Source organism: Oryctolagus cuniculus, chromosome 6 (genome assembly GCF_051225735.1).
Source record: "Oryctolagus cuniculus isolate XC-2025 breed Fujian yellow rabbit chromosome 6, ASM5122573v1, whole genome shotgun sequence".
NCBI classification, from domain to species: Eukaryota; Metazoa; Chordata; class Mammalia; order Lagomorpha; family Leporidae; genus Oryctolagus; species Oryctolagus cuniculus.
This window is the reverse complement of record NC_142872.1, coordinates 127,565,653-127,580,270: the sequence shown is the minus strand read 5'-3', so window position 1 is coordinate 127,580,270 and position 14,618 is coordinate 127,565,653. Positions and strand designations below refer to the sequence as shown.

Genomic DNA, 14,618 nt, shown 5'->3' with positions numbered 1-14,618 from the left:
AACACCTGGCTGAGAGACAGTGGGCACATCAGCCGCCTTCATCGCTCTTATCGCTCCAGTTTCTCTGCTGCATACAGAATTCCAGAACCTTCTGGAATTTTCTGTCTACCTTCCGTCAAAATCCACTATTTCTAAAACTTTTTGCCCAGGAATGAGGAAAGTGAATCTGATTAGCAAGGTCATGATCTGGGATAAACCCAATGCCTTTATACTGCTCTTCCCAAAGAAGGGCTACCTTTGACAACCAAAGCCTCTGGGCCTCTCCTGAGTACCATGAGAGACTGATGGGGCGAGGTAGTTTCACTACTGCTTACAGAACTGATTGATTAGGCCAGCGCTGCGGCTCAATAGGCTAATCCTCCGTCTGTGGCGCTGGCACACGGGGTTCTAGTCCCGGTCGGGGTGCCAGATTCTGTCCCAGTTGCCCCTCTTCTAGGCCAGCTCTCTGCTGTGGCCAGGGAGTGCAGTGAAGGATGGCCCAAAGTGCTTGGGCCCTGCACCCCATGGGAGACCAAGAGAAGCACCTGGCTCCTGCCTTCGGATCAGTGCGGTGCACTGGCTGCAGCGTGGCGGCCATTGGAGGGTGAACCAATGGCAAAAGGAAGACCTTTCTCTCTCTCTCTCTCTCTCTCTCACTGTCCACTCTGCCTGTCAAAAAAAAAAAATGATTGATTAGTTAGACTGAGAGGCAGACAGATAAAGAGCTCCCATCTGCTGTTGACCCCCCAAATGCCTGCAGTTGTTGGGGTAAAGACAGATCCAAGGGCAGGGAACTCGATCCAGTTCTCCCACATGAGCAGCAGGAACTTGATCGCTGGAGCCATCACTACTGCTCCCCAGGGTCTGCATTATCAGGAAGCCAAAGGTGGGCACTGAACTTCAGAACTCATTACAGGACATGGGCACCTTAACCAGCATCCTCACTGTGAAGCCAGACACCTGCCCCTGCTTGCATACTCTCTGGACAGAATCCTCTTTGCTATCCAATTTCACAGATGTCCCCAATTTCTCCTGGGCCGGAGTTTGCACAGTTATTTAACTCCAAGCTTGAAGGCCAGGTTGTGTCCCTCTCAGGGCTTACCCGGACACCTGGAGGAGGCCTCTGGGGAAGAAAGGACACAGGGATGGCTTGGGACCATCTGCTTGGGAGGTCGTGGGCCCTCATACCTACAGACCGTCAGGTGTTTATCATCCTCGTGGGGCACCAATGGAGACCACGTTAGACACCCACTTGTCTCCGTGGCCTAAGAAATGTCATCTACAACTTGTTAGAAATTCAAAATCTTGGGGCTGGCATTGTGGCGCAGTGGATGAAGGCCCTGCCTCAAACGCCAGCATCCCATAGGAGCACCAGCTCAAGTCCCAGCTGCTGTGTTTCTGACCCAGCTCCCTGCTCTTGTGCCTGGGAAAGCAGCAGACAATGGCCCAAGCACATGGGCTCCTGCACCCGTGTAGGAGATCCGGATGGAGTTCCAGGCTTCTGGTTTCAGCCTGGCCCAGCCCTGGCCCGTGCAGCCGTTTGGGAAGTGAACCAGTGGATGGAAGACCTCTCTGTCTTTCCCCCTCTCTGTAACTCTGTCTTTCAAATAAATAAATCCTTTTTTAAAAGGAGAGAAGGAAAGAAAGAAAATTCACAATCTTAGGACAAGCTTTTGGCACAGTGGTTAAGATGCTGCTTAGGGTGCCTGCATCTTACTTTGGAGAACCCGGGTTCCGGTCCTGACTCTGCTCCCAGTTCCAGCTTCCTGCTAATGCAAACCTTGGGAGGCAGCTAATGGCTCAAGTACTCATGTCTCTCCCACCCATATGGGAGACCCAGAATGAATTCCCAGCTCCTGGCTTTGGCCTGGCCCGGACCCAACTGTTACAGGCATTTGGGAGAATAACCAGGGAATGAAAGATCTCTATCTCTGTGTCTCTGCCTTTCAAGTAAAAACACATAAGTAAGTGCATTTTTTAAAAAGATTTATTTATTTGAAAGAGTTACAGAGAGAGGTAGAGACAGAGAGGTCTTCTATCTGCTGGTTCACTCCCCAGACAGCCACAATGGCCGGAGCTGGGCCAATCCGAAGCCAGGAGCCAGGAGCTTCTTCCAGGTCTCCCACATAGGTGCAGGGGCCCAAGGACTTAGGCCATCTTCTGCTTTCCCAGGCCACAGCAGAGAGCTGGGTTGGAAGTGGAGCAGCCGGGACTAGAAACCGGCGCCCATGTGGGATGCAGGCGCTCCCACTGTGGGCTTTAACCCACTGTGCCACAGCACCGGCCCCAGTAAGTGCATTTTTTAAAACAGGAATACATTTAAAAACAGGAATACAGAGTCTTGACCCCAAATCTATGTACACATTAGTGTTTGCAAAGTGCATTTTTTAAAACAGGAATACATTTAAAAACAGGAATACAGAGTCTTGACCCCAAATCTATGTACACATTAGTGTTTGCAAAGCAGGAGTCTAGCAGGGCTCCCTACCCTGTCTTCCAGAGGTCCTCGCTGGAGGAACCCAGAGTCTCCGGGCCAGACCAGGCAGCAGGGGTGGGACTAGCGCCCCCTGCAGGCCCCCTGGCATTCGGGAGCTTTCCCAATAGGGCTCTTGTGTGCCAAACTGTGTTTCTGTCTGACCGCGCGTCGCTTCTGTCCCCAGGCCATCTATAAGATGGTTTCGTCTGTCATGAAGATGCCTGAGGATGAGTCAACCCCGGAGAAGAGGACGGAGAAGATCTTCCGCCAGATGGACACCAACAGAGACGGTAGGAGGCTGGGGCTGCTCAGCGCTGCCCGGAGCAGGGGAGGCTGCAGGAGGAGAAACGGCACTGTGGACAACATAGCAGCCACAGGTCATTGTGCGAGTGACTGGGTGGCAAGGTGGAGGGTGATCCCTTTTGCCGGGGGGTGGGGGGGATGACTTGTTTCTAGGTCCTTCTGTTCTCTTTTGAGGTCATCTTCTGCCCCCAAGAAAACAGGATGAGCCTGTGGAACAGGCCTAGGAGGACCCAAGAAACCACTGCTGGCAGAGCCCAGTTGTCGGGACAGGCCCAGGTCAGGGCAGGCCAGTTAATCAGAAGTGGCGAGGGGCTTGGCACCCCCAGATTCCTCCAGCTCTCACTCCAGCCCACCTGAGGGCTTCTACTGGGGGTGTCTGTGGCCAGCAGGTTCCCACCCACAATTCTAACCCAAGGCCAAAAGACGGGTGGATTTCCCAAGAGGAACAGAAGGGCTTCAGCTGTCGGGTTGTCAGAGAGAATAAGGAGGCGCTATTAACTTTAAAGGATCAACGAAGAGTTAGTGTTGCAGGATATATACGCCTCATGCAGTATACTTGTACTAAGATACTATTGGCTGTTTGTCTGACATTCAAGTTGAACTGGGGGTCCTGTGTTTGCAATGCCTGAGTTTAAACTGTGCCATAACAGGCTCTGTGGTGCTTGTTGGCAGTGCCAGCTCACCTGCTCCACTCAGTGCCCAGCACGTCTTGTCAGCCACGTGCCGAAGTGCCCCGTGCCCCACCTGGCACTGACACGTGGAACACCTCTGTGGTGGAACAAGCCTGTCTTTCTCTCCGACTCTTTGCCCCCAGGCACCAGCTGCCTGAGAACCTGTATTTGCACAGTGCAGGCCACTCTGTTTGCTCTGTTCCTTCCAGAAAGCTGCCATGGCACCCTCTTTTCCCTCGTGCACAGCAAGTAGTATTTGATAGCACAAACCTAGGATTATTTGAATAGTAATGGACTTGCTGATGTTAAATGACATATTTTGCTGGTGCTCCTGGGAGCACGGTGGACTTGTTGTGCTCAGCCCTAGGCCCCACCACCGCTTTAGGATAGGACAAGAGACAATCAAAACACCCGGGACAGAGACCTAACTACATGTTGGTCACAGGCAACAAATTAGGGTCTCTCCATTAAAACTATGCTGCAAGGTCCTGACTGGGTTAGCAGCCCCAGGACACTGCTGCCCACTGCCGAGTGTCCTGTGTCTTCCCTAAGGAAAGCCTCAGGTTTGCAAAACAAGACACAATGGGATGGTGAGCAGGAGCAGGAAGAAGAGGGGCTCCGAGCCTGGCAGCAGTCAGAAGAATCTAACCCAACCAGGGCACCTGCTGCTTGGGCTCGGCGCTTAAGCTTCCCGGCCCCACAGCCAAGGCCCTCTGCCCCCTTCTCTGCTTGGAGCAAAGCAGTCCTCTCTGGCTCTCCTGCCATGGAATTCCTCTTGCCTGAAGCTCTTTGCATCCAGCCCTGGGCCCCTGAGTTGAAGAGAGAAGCCTGGACCTGCAGGCAAGCAGGCCAGGAGCCCACTCAGATAACAGAGTTAATCCGAGATGGCAAGTGTCCGCTCTGAGCACAGCGCCTTCCCGCTGCTGCTAGCTTGCAGTCCGCAGAGCCTGTCTCCAAGAGGGGGCGCCCTGTCCCAAGGGTCCACTCCCGGCTCCTTTTTCCTCTGCCAACCCGTGGATGCCGAGGTTGGCGTCCTGTTAACTACCAAGTGGATGGGGTCACAGCTCGTAAAACGTGGCCAGGTTGTCAGGCTTCTGGGGGGAGCAGGTCTACACATTAAAAATAAATTGGTAAACACCTCCCCCCTTGTAGATAAAGTAGGTTTGGTAGACATGAGCTAGGTTCTGCGGGGGAGGGAATTGTGTTGGGTCCTGGATCTCCAGGAAGTAGCGTCCCCACCCCTACATCCCTGGGTTTGGAACAAGGTGAGAAATAAAAGCAATAATTGAGTGGGAGCTACATTGCAGGAAGTAGCTTGGTATGGAGATGCAAGGGGGTGCTGACAAAATCCAGAGGCCATTTGGAGCAGAGCAGGCCTGGTGCCTGTCCATGGAGGAGCAAACAGGGTTAAGTGTTCTGGGAGGCAGCTCCAAGAGAAAGGAGGAAAGCCAAGTGGAGCGAACATGCCCAGCGCGTCTCCCCAGGTTTACCAATCAAGTGAGTCCCTCTCCTCCCAGGCAAGGAGGAAGCCCTTGCTTCTGGAAGTGGGGGGAGACGGAGGCAGCCCTCCCCATTTTTACCCTGTGCACTTCTCTGCAGCAGTGGTGACAGAGGGTCTGGGAGGGCCTCCAGCAGGGCCTGGGACCCCGGGCTGCCTCCTCTCCCTCCCCGCCATCAGGGCAGGAGGGAAGGATGGTGTCCAGTGGTGATGAAGTTTTCGTCCCAGGGCTCTCTCCCCAGAGGTCCCACGGGAGCCTCTCTGCCCAGGTCCGAGGGGAGGGATCCTACAGCAAACCTGGTATCCGTGAGTGGCCTGCAAGAGCCACAGGGCCCCCAGTCAGGTGGTGGAAGTGGCCTTTGTGCTTTGAGAGCCCAGCTCTGCCATTGCTCCAACTGAGTGGGCTCCCCTGGGACGGCTGAAGTTGGGCAAGTCCCCGAAGCAGGGGCCAAGGCAAGGTCAGCCCCAGGATCTGCCCAGAGCCAGCCCTCAGTGGGCTCGCAGGATTCCATGCCGGGTGGATGTGTGCACGGTGGGAGGTGCTGGCGGTGCCCTGGTGTCCTACAGCGGGAAAGCAGCCCCCTGGGCTCTTCCTGGGGACAGGTGAGTGCGGCCAATCACCCAGCGCTGGGAAGGGCACTCGGGCCACAGGTCGCTCCAGCCGCCACTCACCTGTCTTGTTCCTTCCCAGGAAAACTCTCCCTGGAGGAATTCATCCGCGGAGCCAAAAGCGACCCGTCCATCGTGCGCCTGCTGCAGTGCGACCCGAGCAGCGCTGGCCAGTTCTGAGTGCCCACCGTGAATCAGAGAGCCGCTCGCGTGCCCTTTCAGTTCTTTTTAACTTTTTTTTTTTTTTTTTTTTTTTTTTTTGCCAAATGATGTTGATGGTGATGCTGTCCCCTGTGCGGTCAGATGCACCTTCCTCCGTGACGCCTTCAGCTTCCTTTGTCGTGGACGCTTTGTGGGAATGCCCAGAGCCCCCCGTGCGCTTGTTGGCAAGCATGGACAGACTTCGTGGTGTTTGTTGTTTGACAATTTTTAATCATTATTGGTTTTTCTCTTTTGATTCTAATGTCTCTGTTCTTAAACCTAAGACTCCGGGGATCAGAGAAGGGAAGCTCATCCCGCCTGGTAATCCCACCGCAAGCTTAGAGGGGCTTTTGTTGGAAAGACCACTCCCATTCCCCATCTGTCTCCGGCAGCGCAGGCCCGGAGGAGCGATGGGTGGCACCAGAGGTAGGATACCGCAAGAACAAGTTCCCTTCGGCGGGGAGGCTGTTAAGCGGAGCCGGGACATCTCCCGTGGAGCCCCCTGCTCCACCCTCCGCCCCAACAGGCTGTAGTTTCTAAGCTGTGAACATTTCAAGGTGAATTATAGAGGAGAGGGAAAAGATGGCTCAGCTGTTTTTTTCACAGGTTTACACTAGTTGAGCTAATACGATTTCTTTGGAAATTAAACACAAATGGTGACATATTCCAAAACCAGACCCATCTTGTTGCCTATTGTGATGGAAAGAAGGCGAGGACTGCTGTATATACAATATCGGGTATTGCAGACCAAATTAAGTGTTTTGCCTTGTTTAAATGACATGCATGTGTAGTGAGCACTAATACAATCTTATTCCAGAAGACTGTATGCAGTAGCTTATTGTGAAGTAAGCCAACTAGAATGAATGTCTGTCTTGTTTTAAAGTCGTTATCTGTCTTTGCACAAACGTACCAATCGACAAGTATATTTTATATATTCCATAAAAGCACGGAGTAGCCCTGGCGAAGGCCCAGCTCTCTTTAGGATGCTTTTCCAGAGTCACAGCACAGGTGCAAGGAAGGCTGACCAGAGCCCCGGAAGAGGTGAACATTTGTGAGAGGAACGGGGCTGCTGCTTGGCTCCCAGCCCAGCAGGTCACGCAGCGTTAGATCGAGGGGAAGCTTTTTTGAGATCAGTGTTCTGCAGACTCCAAAAAGAAAATAAGCCTAAATTCTCCAAACTTTCCAAGGATTTCATCTGTGTGTGTACATGGTTAAAGAGCCATCTCTAGGATGTTTGTGTTTCCACACCCCCAGCACCCTTTAAAGAGTAGGAGTTCAGGCAGTCATCTAATTCCTCACACGGACAGCCTGGGCAGGTGCATCCGTGCCTCCAGGGCCCACTGTGGGAGAGTCCAGCAGTTGTGTTTTCTTTCCCTCGATGTGTTCTTTGAATGCAGATTGCTGTTTCTAGAGGGGACAGCACGTGTCTGAGCTGCTGTCTGGGCTGGCGACCTCGGACATGAACATTTGAATCGAAAGCTGAGAGTCAACGCTGTTGGTCCCATGCCGGAGGTGCACGAGCACGGGCAGGAGAGGCCACAGGCCCTTAGGGAGAAAGGTGGGGAAGCTACCTGGGGAGGAGGCAGCGCAGGCCCTAGGGGGCCTGTGTGCTGCCCCCGTCACCACCTGTGGAACAGGAACCGTGGGCAGAAGAACCTCACGGCCACGAGGAAAATGTCACTGAGCCCCTTCTCACATCCGGTTCCGGTGCATGACCTGAGTTCGTTCTAAGTGGTCACAAAAATTCTGGCAAGTGTGCAGGAAGCAGCTTTGTAGAGCAAAACTTTGAGACCGGGCTCAGTGAAACCATCCCAGACTTCGTGAGAGCCAGTTCCTAATAGTTGTTCTCAATCAAGACTTACCAGACTCCTCGATGGGCCAGGTAGTGTTTAGAAAACATGGGGATTAACCCTGAGGAGGTGTGGGGCAGCAGGTGGGTGAGGCGGCCCAGCACTCGCTGTCCATTGTGTTCAGGAGACGCACTCTGCTGTCCCCTGCACTGGATGATGACCTAATCCCTGCTTTGCGCTCTCCTCTGATGGCTGGGATGGACTAGCGTTCCTTGGCCGTGACTTCTTATTGGGCCAGACCCACCCTGTTCCTTAGAACCTGGAGCAGCAAAGGTCCCCAGTTGTTAAGGAGAGAAGACAGCCAGACGCCCGGCTAACGACCACCAATGCTCCCCGAAGACTGAGAAACCGCCCTGAAGCCGGCCCTCCACCGACTCCACCTGTATTTCCCCTGATGGTTGCTTTTCTGCGTTTCTTGCTTCCCAGGAAGACCTTGGTATGTCCACTCCGATGCACCTGAGTCTGGCCCACGGACTGATTAAACAGCATGCAGAGGGCTGAGTACCTGATGGTTTCTGTCACTCCTGTGCTGGGCTGCTCATGGTCATTGCTGTGTGGGGGACCTGTGAAAATGGGGTGTGTTTTGTCCCAAATAAAGCCAGCCTGTGATGCCCAAGGGACTGGAATAAAGTGACTTAGGCCCTGAAGGATGCTATAGCATGCTTGAGTGGTTTGTAGCTCGTGCAGGGTGGGGTGGGGGTGTGGAGGGTGCTGCCCCATCACATCAGTCTCCCCCAGGGGACTTCCCACATATGCCTTGAATGCCACATTAAGTTGCATCACACAGAGCGGCCCCCTTCTGACAGCTGACTTTGCGTAGCTCTTGGCTGGCAGGAAAGCGTGTTCGCTGTTTGATACGACTGTCTGGAACGTGCTGACCCTTCCACCTCGATGGAATCTGGGCCCTCCTGAGGCTCCTCCTGGGTATGCTTTCTGTCCTAGGAACCCAGCTGTACGAGTGGGTGTGTGGGCCAGACCACAGACCCAAGGCACCCTTTGTCTAGGTATGGAGGAGGAAGGGCCACTAAGTTTGCAACCTGAGCACCAGGTGCGGTGCTGCCTCCCTGGCCAACCAGACCTCACATGGGAGGGAGCCAAGTTGGCTTGGACAGGAAATCTCTTCCTACTGCCTGCAACTGGTCTCCGAGTCTGGCAGTGGCTCTGATCCCCATGAGAACTGAGCACAAATAATACCAATCAGTGATGGCGAGAAGGTGGCTGGGAGCCTCAGCTCTGATTAGGAGCCTGTGCCCCTGCACCCTGGCAACTTCCAGCGAATTGATAAACCCAAGGCTGTATTTGGAGGTCATTATTCCATGCCCTGCCCAGCTGAGCAGGACTCCAAGTGTTGTCAGTGACGCAGGAGAGGAGAGCACAGGAACACCAAAGTGTAACTACCCACGTGCAGTGTTCAGTGGCCACCCAACATGATACCAAGCATAGCCAGGGCTGGGAAAGGTGTGTGGGTAGGGAGGAGGCAGGCGCTGTTGGCAAAGCAGCAGGAAAGTGAGCTGGTAACTTCCATCCAGCATCTCAGAAACGTGTGACACACTAGCTACGAGGCTGGCTGATAGGAAATGTGTCTCCCTGAGACTCGCATGATGGAAGGTGTTTGCCTTTTCACCTCTTCCCCTCTTTTTTACTGCTCCGGTTGATCAGGAGCTCTCTCTGTCTCTCCTTGAATTCCTGAGTCTTCTACCCCATGCACCCACTTAGGAGTTCAGAGAAGGGCAGGGATGAGGGACGCAAGGGGACAAAAGCTGCGGCACATCAGAGGCCGGAACACTCAGTCGGGAGGTGTCCAGGGGAGCCTGCATGACACTGTTGGGGTATTAGAAGGGACTGGCCCCGCCCTGTTCTTCCCTTGGGAGAACCTGCAGCTGGGAGCAGAGCTGGCGGACAGCCTGCTGCAGCCACGCCCTCCCCATGCTGCTCCAAGTCAGTGAGGGCACGTGGGCGGGGTCTGGCCCTGGGACTCCTCCACAGGTGACCTCTGCCTGGGGGTGCCTGTTGGCCTGGCTCAGACCCACGCTGCAGTGAGTCTTCTCCCACCCAGTCGTCCCCCTTCATCAAGCTGTGAGTGTCTCAGGGTAAGAGGGATTTGCATGCCTTGGGAGCAGGAGTGGCCAGAGCCCTGACTCTCTCAGGGCCAACTTTTATGGCTGTGCTGATGACAGCAGGTCACTGTCACATTGCCTTGTGATGGCACACTGTGTCTACCTTGCTTCTGTCTCTATCCAGCATAGTGGCTGGAGTTAGTATGGCCAGTGCAAGGCAAGAGCTGCTACTGCACCTTGTGGTAGTGACAGTGGGTCATCCCTGCCTAGCCAACCACAGTCCCAGTCCAGGGAGCTGGAGATGGGTAACCTACAAGGTGGGGGAGGCTGTGGCTGCAGGGCAGGTGTGGCAATACCCCCACATCCCAGCACAACCTACTTGGGTACTTGCAGGGAGCACTGTACCCTCCTACTGAGCCTGTAACAAGGCAGACAGCTCATTTCTAGCCCCAGGAGTGTCTTCAGTGGACGCAACAAGCACACCCAGCCTTCCCCTTCCTTGCTCCTGGTGCAGGCGTAGAGGCCTCTGGAGATGCCGCTGGGTTTGTGCCAGTCAGGGAAGGCTTCTGGAAGGCAAAATTCCAGCCAGGATTTGCACGTTGTGGACGTGAGTAGACAGAAGGGAGGATGTGGGAGAATGTAGATAGACCAACGTTTGGAACAGGGGGGCTCTTGGGAGAGAATTGTGGGTGATGATGAAAGTAGTGTGGGTGGCTCTGAAGCATGGCAGTCACCAAGGAAACCCCAGTGCCTCCTGGGATGGTGCATTGAGCCATTGATGTTTCAGCCGTGTGGCTTGCACATTGATGAGGGCACAGAGGGACTAGGGAAGAAGCAAGTTTTGGTGAAGGCTCAGTAGAAGTCAATGGCCAGAACCTACTTCTTGTGGGAGAGATTAGCCAAGAACAAGCCTGGGGAGCCCATCGTGGCCACACTGGAGGCCTCCCCGTGTCTTTGGCCCTCTTCTCATTTAATGTTGGGATGCAGAGCAACAAGTGACTTTTAGGGGTTGCACTGCTGTACTGATGCCCAGGACTTGCAAGGTGAGTGAGGAGCCTAGAATTTTCCCTGATCCCATGAGACTTTCTTTCCAACTGAGCAACGAGTGCTAACACCCACTCCCAAGAAAGGGCCAGGCACTGTCATTTTCTCTCTTATCTTATGAATATTTATTTTTTCTTCTTAAAAATGTACAAAAAATAAAATACCTGTATTTATAGATTCCCCCTCTCCCATTTACAAAACTATTAAGTTACATTTGCCTTTTTTTAACTCGTTTAGCATGACAGCAAATTGTATGAATATCCATCTCCCTTGCTTGCATTTAAGAAAGGGCCGTTTGTAGAATTTGGCACAAGCCCTCTATTTCTGTTGCATTTTCATGATTTTAAATAAGGAAAATAGACGCCGGATTTGTTTCATGCTTCCAAACTCTCTGGGTGGAGATGCACCCTAGTCTTCCAGGAACCGAGTGGAGAGTGACAGCGGATTTCATTTTCCTGTTGATCCCAATGATGGTAATGTGAGGATATACAAAAACACTTCCTGTGCCCCCATGATGCGTGGACTACGTTTCCAGTCGTCTTTATTTGAATATGATGAAAGGACGCAAAGAGAAGAGGCAAAGTTTCCTATCTTTCTGGAGTGTTTGGCTGGGGAAAGTTTGCGTCAAAGCTTTGCTAACACGCTGAAGGGCACGCCAATGCCAGCTCTAGGAGCTCTGGGACCACAGAGGGGACGGGTCAGCCAGGACACTTGACACCACCCCCTCGTGGCACTGGCCTCACATCCTTTGTTCTGACAAAGGTCACCACAATGATCGCTCGGGGACTTGGGACCAATGCAAGAGCATCTCTGATTCGTTTTCTATGAGACCAGCGAGGGTTGCAGAGAGAAGGGGAGGCTGTCTGCATGAGGCTGCCCCCAAGCTTGTCTCTTCCCTCCCCTGGCAGCCCGTGCCCCAGCTGTCACACCTGCCCATCGTGTTGGAAACCACTGCTAAGCCAAGTTGCACAGGACATCACATTTCCAACTTTGTCTCAGAGCTGCATTAGGACCCAGGATGGTTCCCAAACTGCTGGCCCAGGGCATGGCAATTGGAGTGGGGGAGGAGAGCAGAGCTGAGTCCAGGGGGCCAGCCTTTGGCACCGCAGGTAGGGCTCACAGGTCCAGAGGACACACAGAAGAGTGCCCCTCCCCACCTCCTTGGTCACAGCACCTGCTCTCCATCCATCCTGTGGCTCCTCAGCCTAGGGGGCACCAGCTGGGCTAGGAGCAGCCCCTCCGCGCTGCCCCTGGCCTCAGAGGCAGGCAGTCCTGGGGGAGGGACCTCCAGGTAAGACATCAAAGTGCTTTATAATCTGGCCCTTTCCGCCGACCCTGCCCCAGCTCTGGGCCCTGGGTATGGGCGGCGTCTGACTACTGCAGACTAGTGCTTCAGCTCCCTGTCCCCGCGCAGAGAACAGTGGCCCCCAGCAGGTCACTGTCCAGTGGCTGTGGGCGGAAGTGTCTTGACTCCTCCACTTCTTCCAGAGCTGGGAGCAGAAGGACAAGGCCTTCTCTCTCCCGTCTGCCTCCCGAGGCTGGCTTTGGAAGAGCAAGGCACCCTAGGACTTCTTCCCCGGCTCCTTTCACTGCGGTGGGTGCCAGGGGTAGATGTCTTCCTGTCTGGCCTCAAGGCCCCAGAGGAAGCCATGGCCAGGCCTTCGGACTGCAGCGGGGCTTCCGAAGTGGCCCCTTGAGATGAATGACGTGCTTGTAAACTGAGGCGCGACGCAGTGGCCAGGAGCTTCGTGCAGGCCAGGGGTGCCTGCTGCAGGCACAGTCATTTCAGAAAGCTCAGGCAGTGCCCCAGGCCTCGGACCGTTCCCCTTTCTCAAGAGCCAGCTGCAGGAGTCCAGAGCGATGGTGATGAGATGAATGCCGTGGCCTCAGGGAGGGAAGCGTCCATCTTGGCACCTGCCACAGGCCCAGGCCACTCGCCCCAGCCTAGCAGGTGTTCTGAACAGGCACAGATGCAGAAAGCTCTTCTAGAAAGCAGAGTCTCCAGCCTGTGCCTCCCCAGGCCAGGGGCAGTAAACACGCCCACATACCACGGGGAAAATATATTATTGCAATATTATGAACACTATGTACACGACCGTCAGGCATGCGTTGCTGGTCCTTGCTACTTACACGGTAGCTCAATGTCTTCCTGTTCCAGGCCCAGGGGAGCTGTGTCCCCACATGACCTTACCAGAGCTACCTGCAGGCTCTGATCAGGAAAGGGACACCCACCTCTTCCCCCACACCTGCACCTCCTGCACCAAGGAGGTGTTGTCCAGGTCTCGGGAGCTATGGGAAGAAAGGGACGAGTGTTTATCAGGCTCTTTGGGACGTGTGGCTGGGCTGTGTTTCCCTTGAAGGGGGACCCTGGTGGTCTCACCTGGAACCTGTCGAGGCCTGCAGAGTCCTGGAGGGCCTGGACTCTGGGCTAAAGTGGGCAATAAATAAGGATCCAACAGGCCCACTGTACCTTCCCAAGGGGCCCAGGCTTCAGGTCCAGGGGGCTGCTGATGGTCTTGTGCCTGGCCCCGCGGCCCAGCGTGGTCTTGTAACAGCAGTTGTGAGATGGGTGAGGTCAGTCTCCAGGCCCCGGGGCAGGGCCCATCTGTCCCAGGGAGAGAGGCCAAGTGCAGGCCTCAGATTTCCATGAGCGTGACCTTGAAGCCTTCCACCATGCTCTCCATGTTGAGGATGAAGGTGTCCTCGTTCGAGTAGTGTTCGATGATGTTGTCGTCCATGTTCACCAGGATGCTGCCATGGGGTAAGGGGGAGGGGACAGGAAAGATGGCATGAACAGTGCACTCCCTGGGGTGGAGGAGAGAGAGGACACGGGCAGCGAACCACGCTCGTTCAATTTTCCCCAAGAAGTAGCTCCAGGACAGCCAAGTCTCCTTTTTTTTTTTTTTTTTTTTTTTTGGGACAGGCAGAGTGGACAGTGAGAGAGACAGACAGAAAGGTCTTCCTTTTGCTGTTGGTTCACCCTCCAGTGGCCGCTGCGGCCGGCGCGCTGTGGCTGGCGCACCGCGCTGATCCGATGGCAGGAGCCAGATGCTTCTCCTGGTCTCCCATGGGGTGCAGGGCCCAAGCACCTGGGCCATCCTCCACTGCACTCCCTGGCCACAGCAGAGAGCTAGCCTGGAAGAGGAGCAACCGGGACAGAATCCGGCGCCCCGACCGGGACTAGAACCCGGTGTGCCGGCGCCACAAGGCGGAGGATTAGCCTAGTGAGCTGCAGCGCCGGCCAAGTCTCCATTTCTGAGATCCACCTCGTGCTTGAGAGATGGCCCAAGCCAGCCCTCAGCATGGATTCCTAACTGGAGGAAAAGCTAACAGAGCCTGAAAGCACAGCTGGGACCCAACGAGCGAGGCCCCCTCACTCTGGTCAGGCCCCCTCACTCTGGTCAGGCCCCCCCCACCCCGCCATCGCCTCTGCCACCATGGAGGAGGGAAACGGGCAACACCTGCAGCTCCTCTTGGTTCCGCATTGACGGATCCGCCCGTCCACCCTCACAGCACCCTTGCAGGCTGGTGTTGCCATTGCCGATTTGCAAGTGACCGCTCGGCTCAGATCACGTGCCCACATTCACTGAGCTGGGGCGTGACTGACTGACCAGCTCTGCCCAAAGCTGAAGCTCGGATCCCCCGCCCACCACCACCACCGGCCCTGCTCCTCGGCCAACTCTTCCTGATGGCTTTAGTCTCAAGAAAGTCAGCGACTTGAGCGTCTTTCAGCCGCTCTCATTCTATGAGGGCAGATCTAAGCTTGAGAATGAAGCACTCTGTTGGTCACTGTGTCCCCAGGCACGTTGTTCAGCCGTTCAGTGCCAGATGACAGTGAAATGTTCCCCTTGTCACCATGAACATCTGATCTACGCTGAGGATTTCTGCTTGGCAGGAAGGCCTGGAGCTACCACTCCACTCGCCCTGGCA

At 54.8% G+C, this 14,618-nt stretch overlaps 2 protein-coding genes across 11 annotated transcripts in view; one reads left to right on the top strand and one right to left on the bottom strand.

Annotated features, from left to right (window-relative positions):
* Positions 1–8,234, top strand: part of NCALD (neurocalcin delta) — a 449,552-nt gene extending 441,318 nt beyond the window's left edge. For all 3 annotated transcript variants that reach the window (XM_008255798.5, XM_070075374.2, XM_008255799.5), the window contains 2 exons: positions 2,640–2,745; positions 5,619–8,234. In XM_008255798.5, coding sequence (XP_008254020.1) covers positions 2,640–2,745; positions 5,619–5,716 — 204 coding nt within the window. In that variant the 3' untranslated portion in view covers positions 5,717–8,234. The remainder of the gene's footprint in view (positions 1–2,639; positions 2,746–5,618) is intronic.
* GRHL2 (grainyhead like transcription factor 2) overlaps positions 7,651–14,618 on the bottom strand; it is a 160,669-nt gene continuing 153,701 nt past the window's right edge. For all 8 annotated transcript variants that reach the window (XM_089336414.1, XM_089336411.1, XM_070075373.2 and 5 more), the window contains one exon: positions 7,651–13,439. In XM_089336414.1, coding sequence (XP_089192540.1) covers positions 13,325–13,439 — 115 coding nt within the window. In that variant the 3' untranslated portion in view covers positions 7,651–13,324. The remainder of the gene's footprint in view (positions 13,440–14,618) is intronic.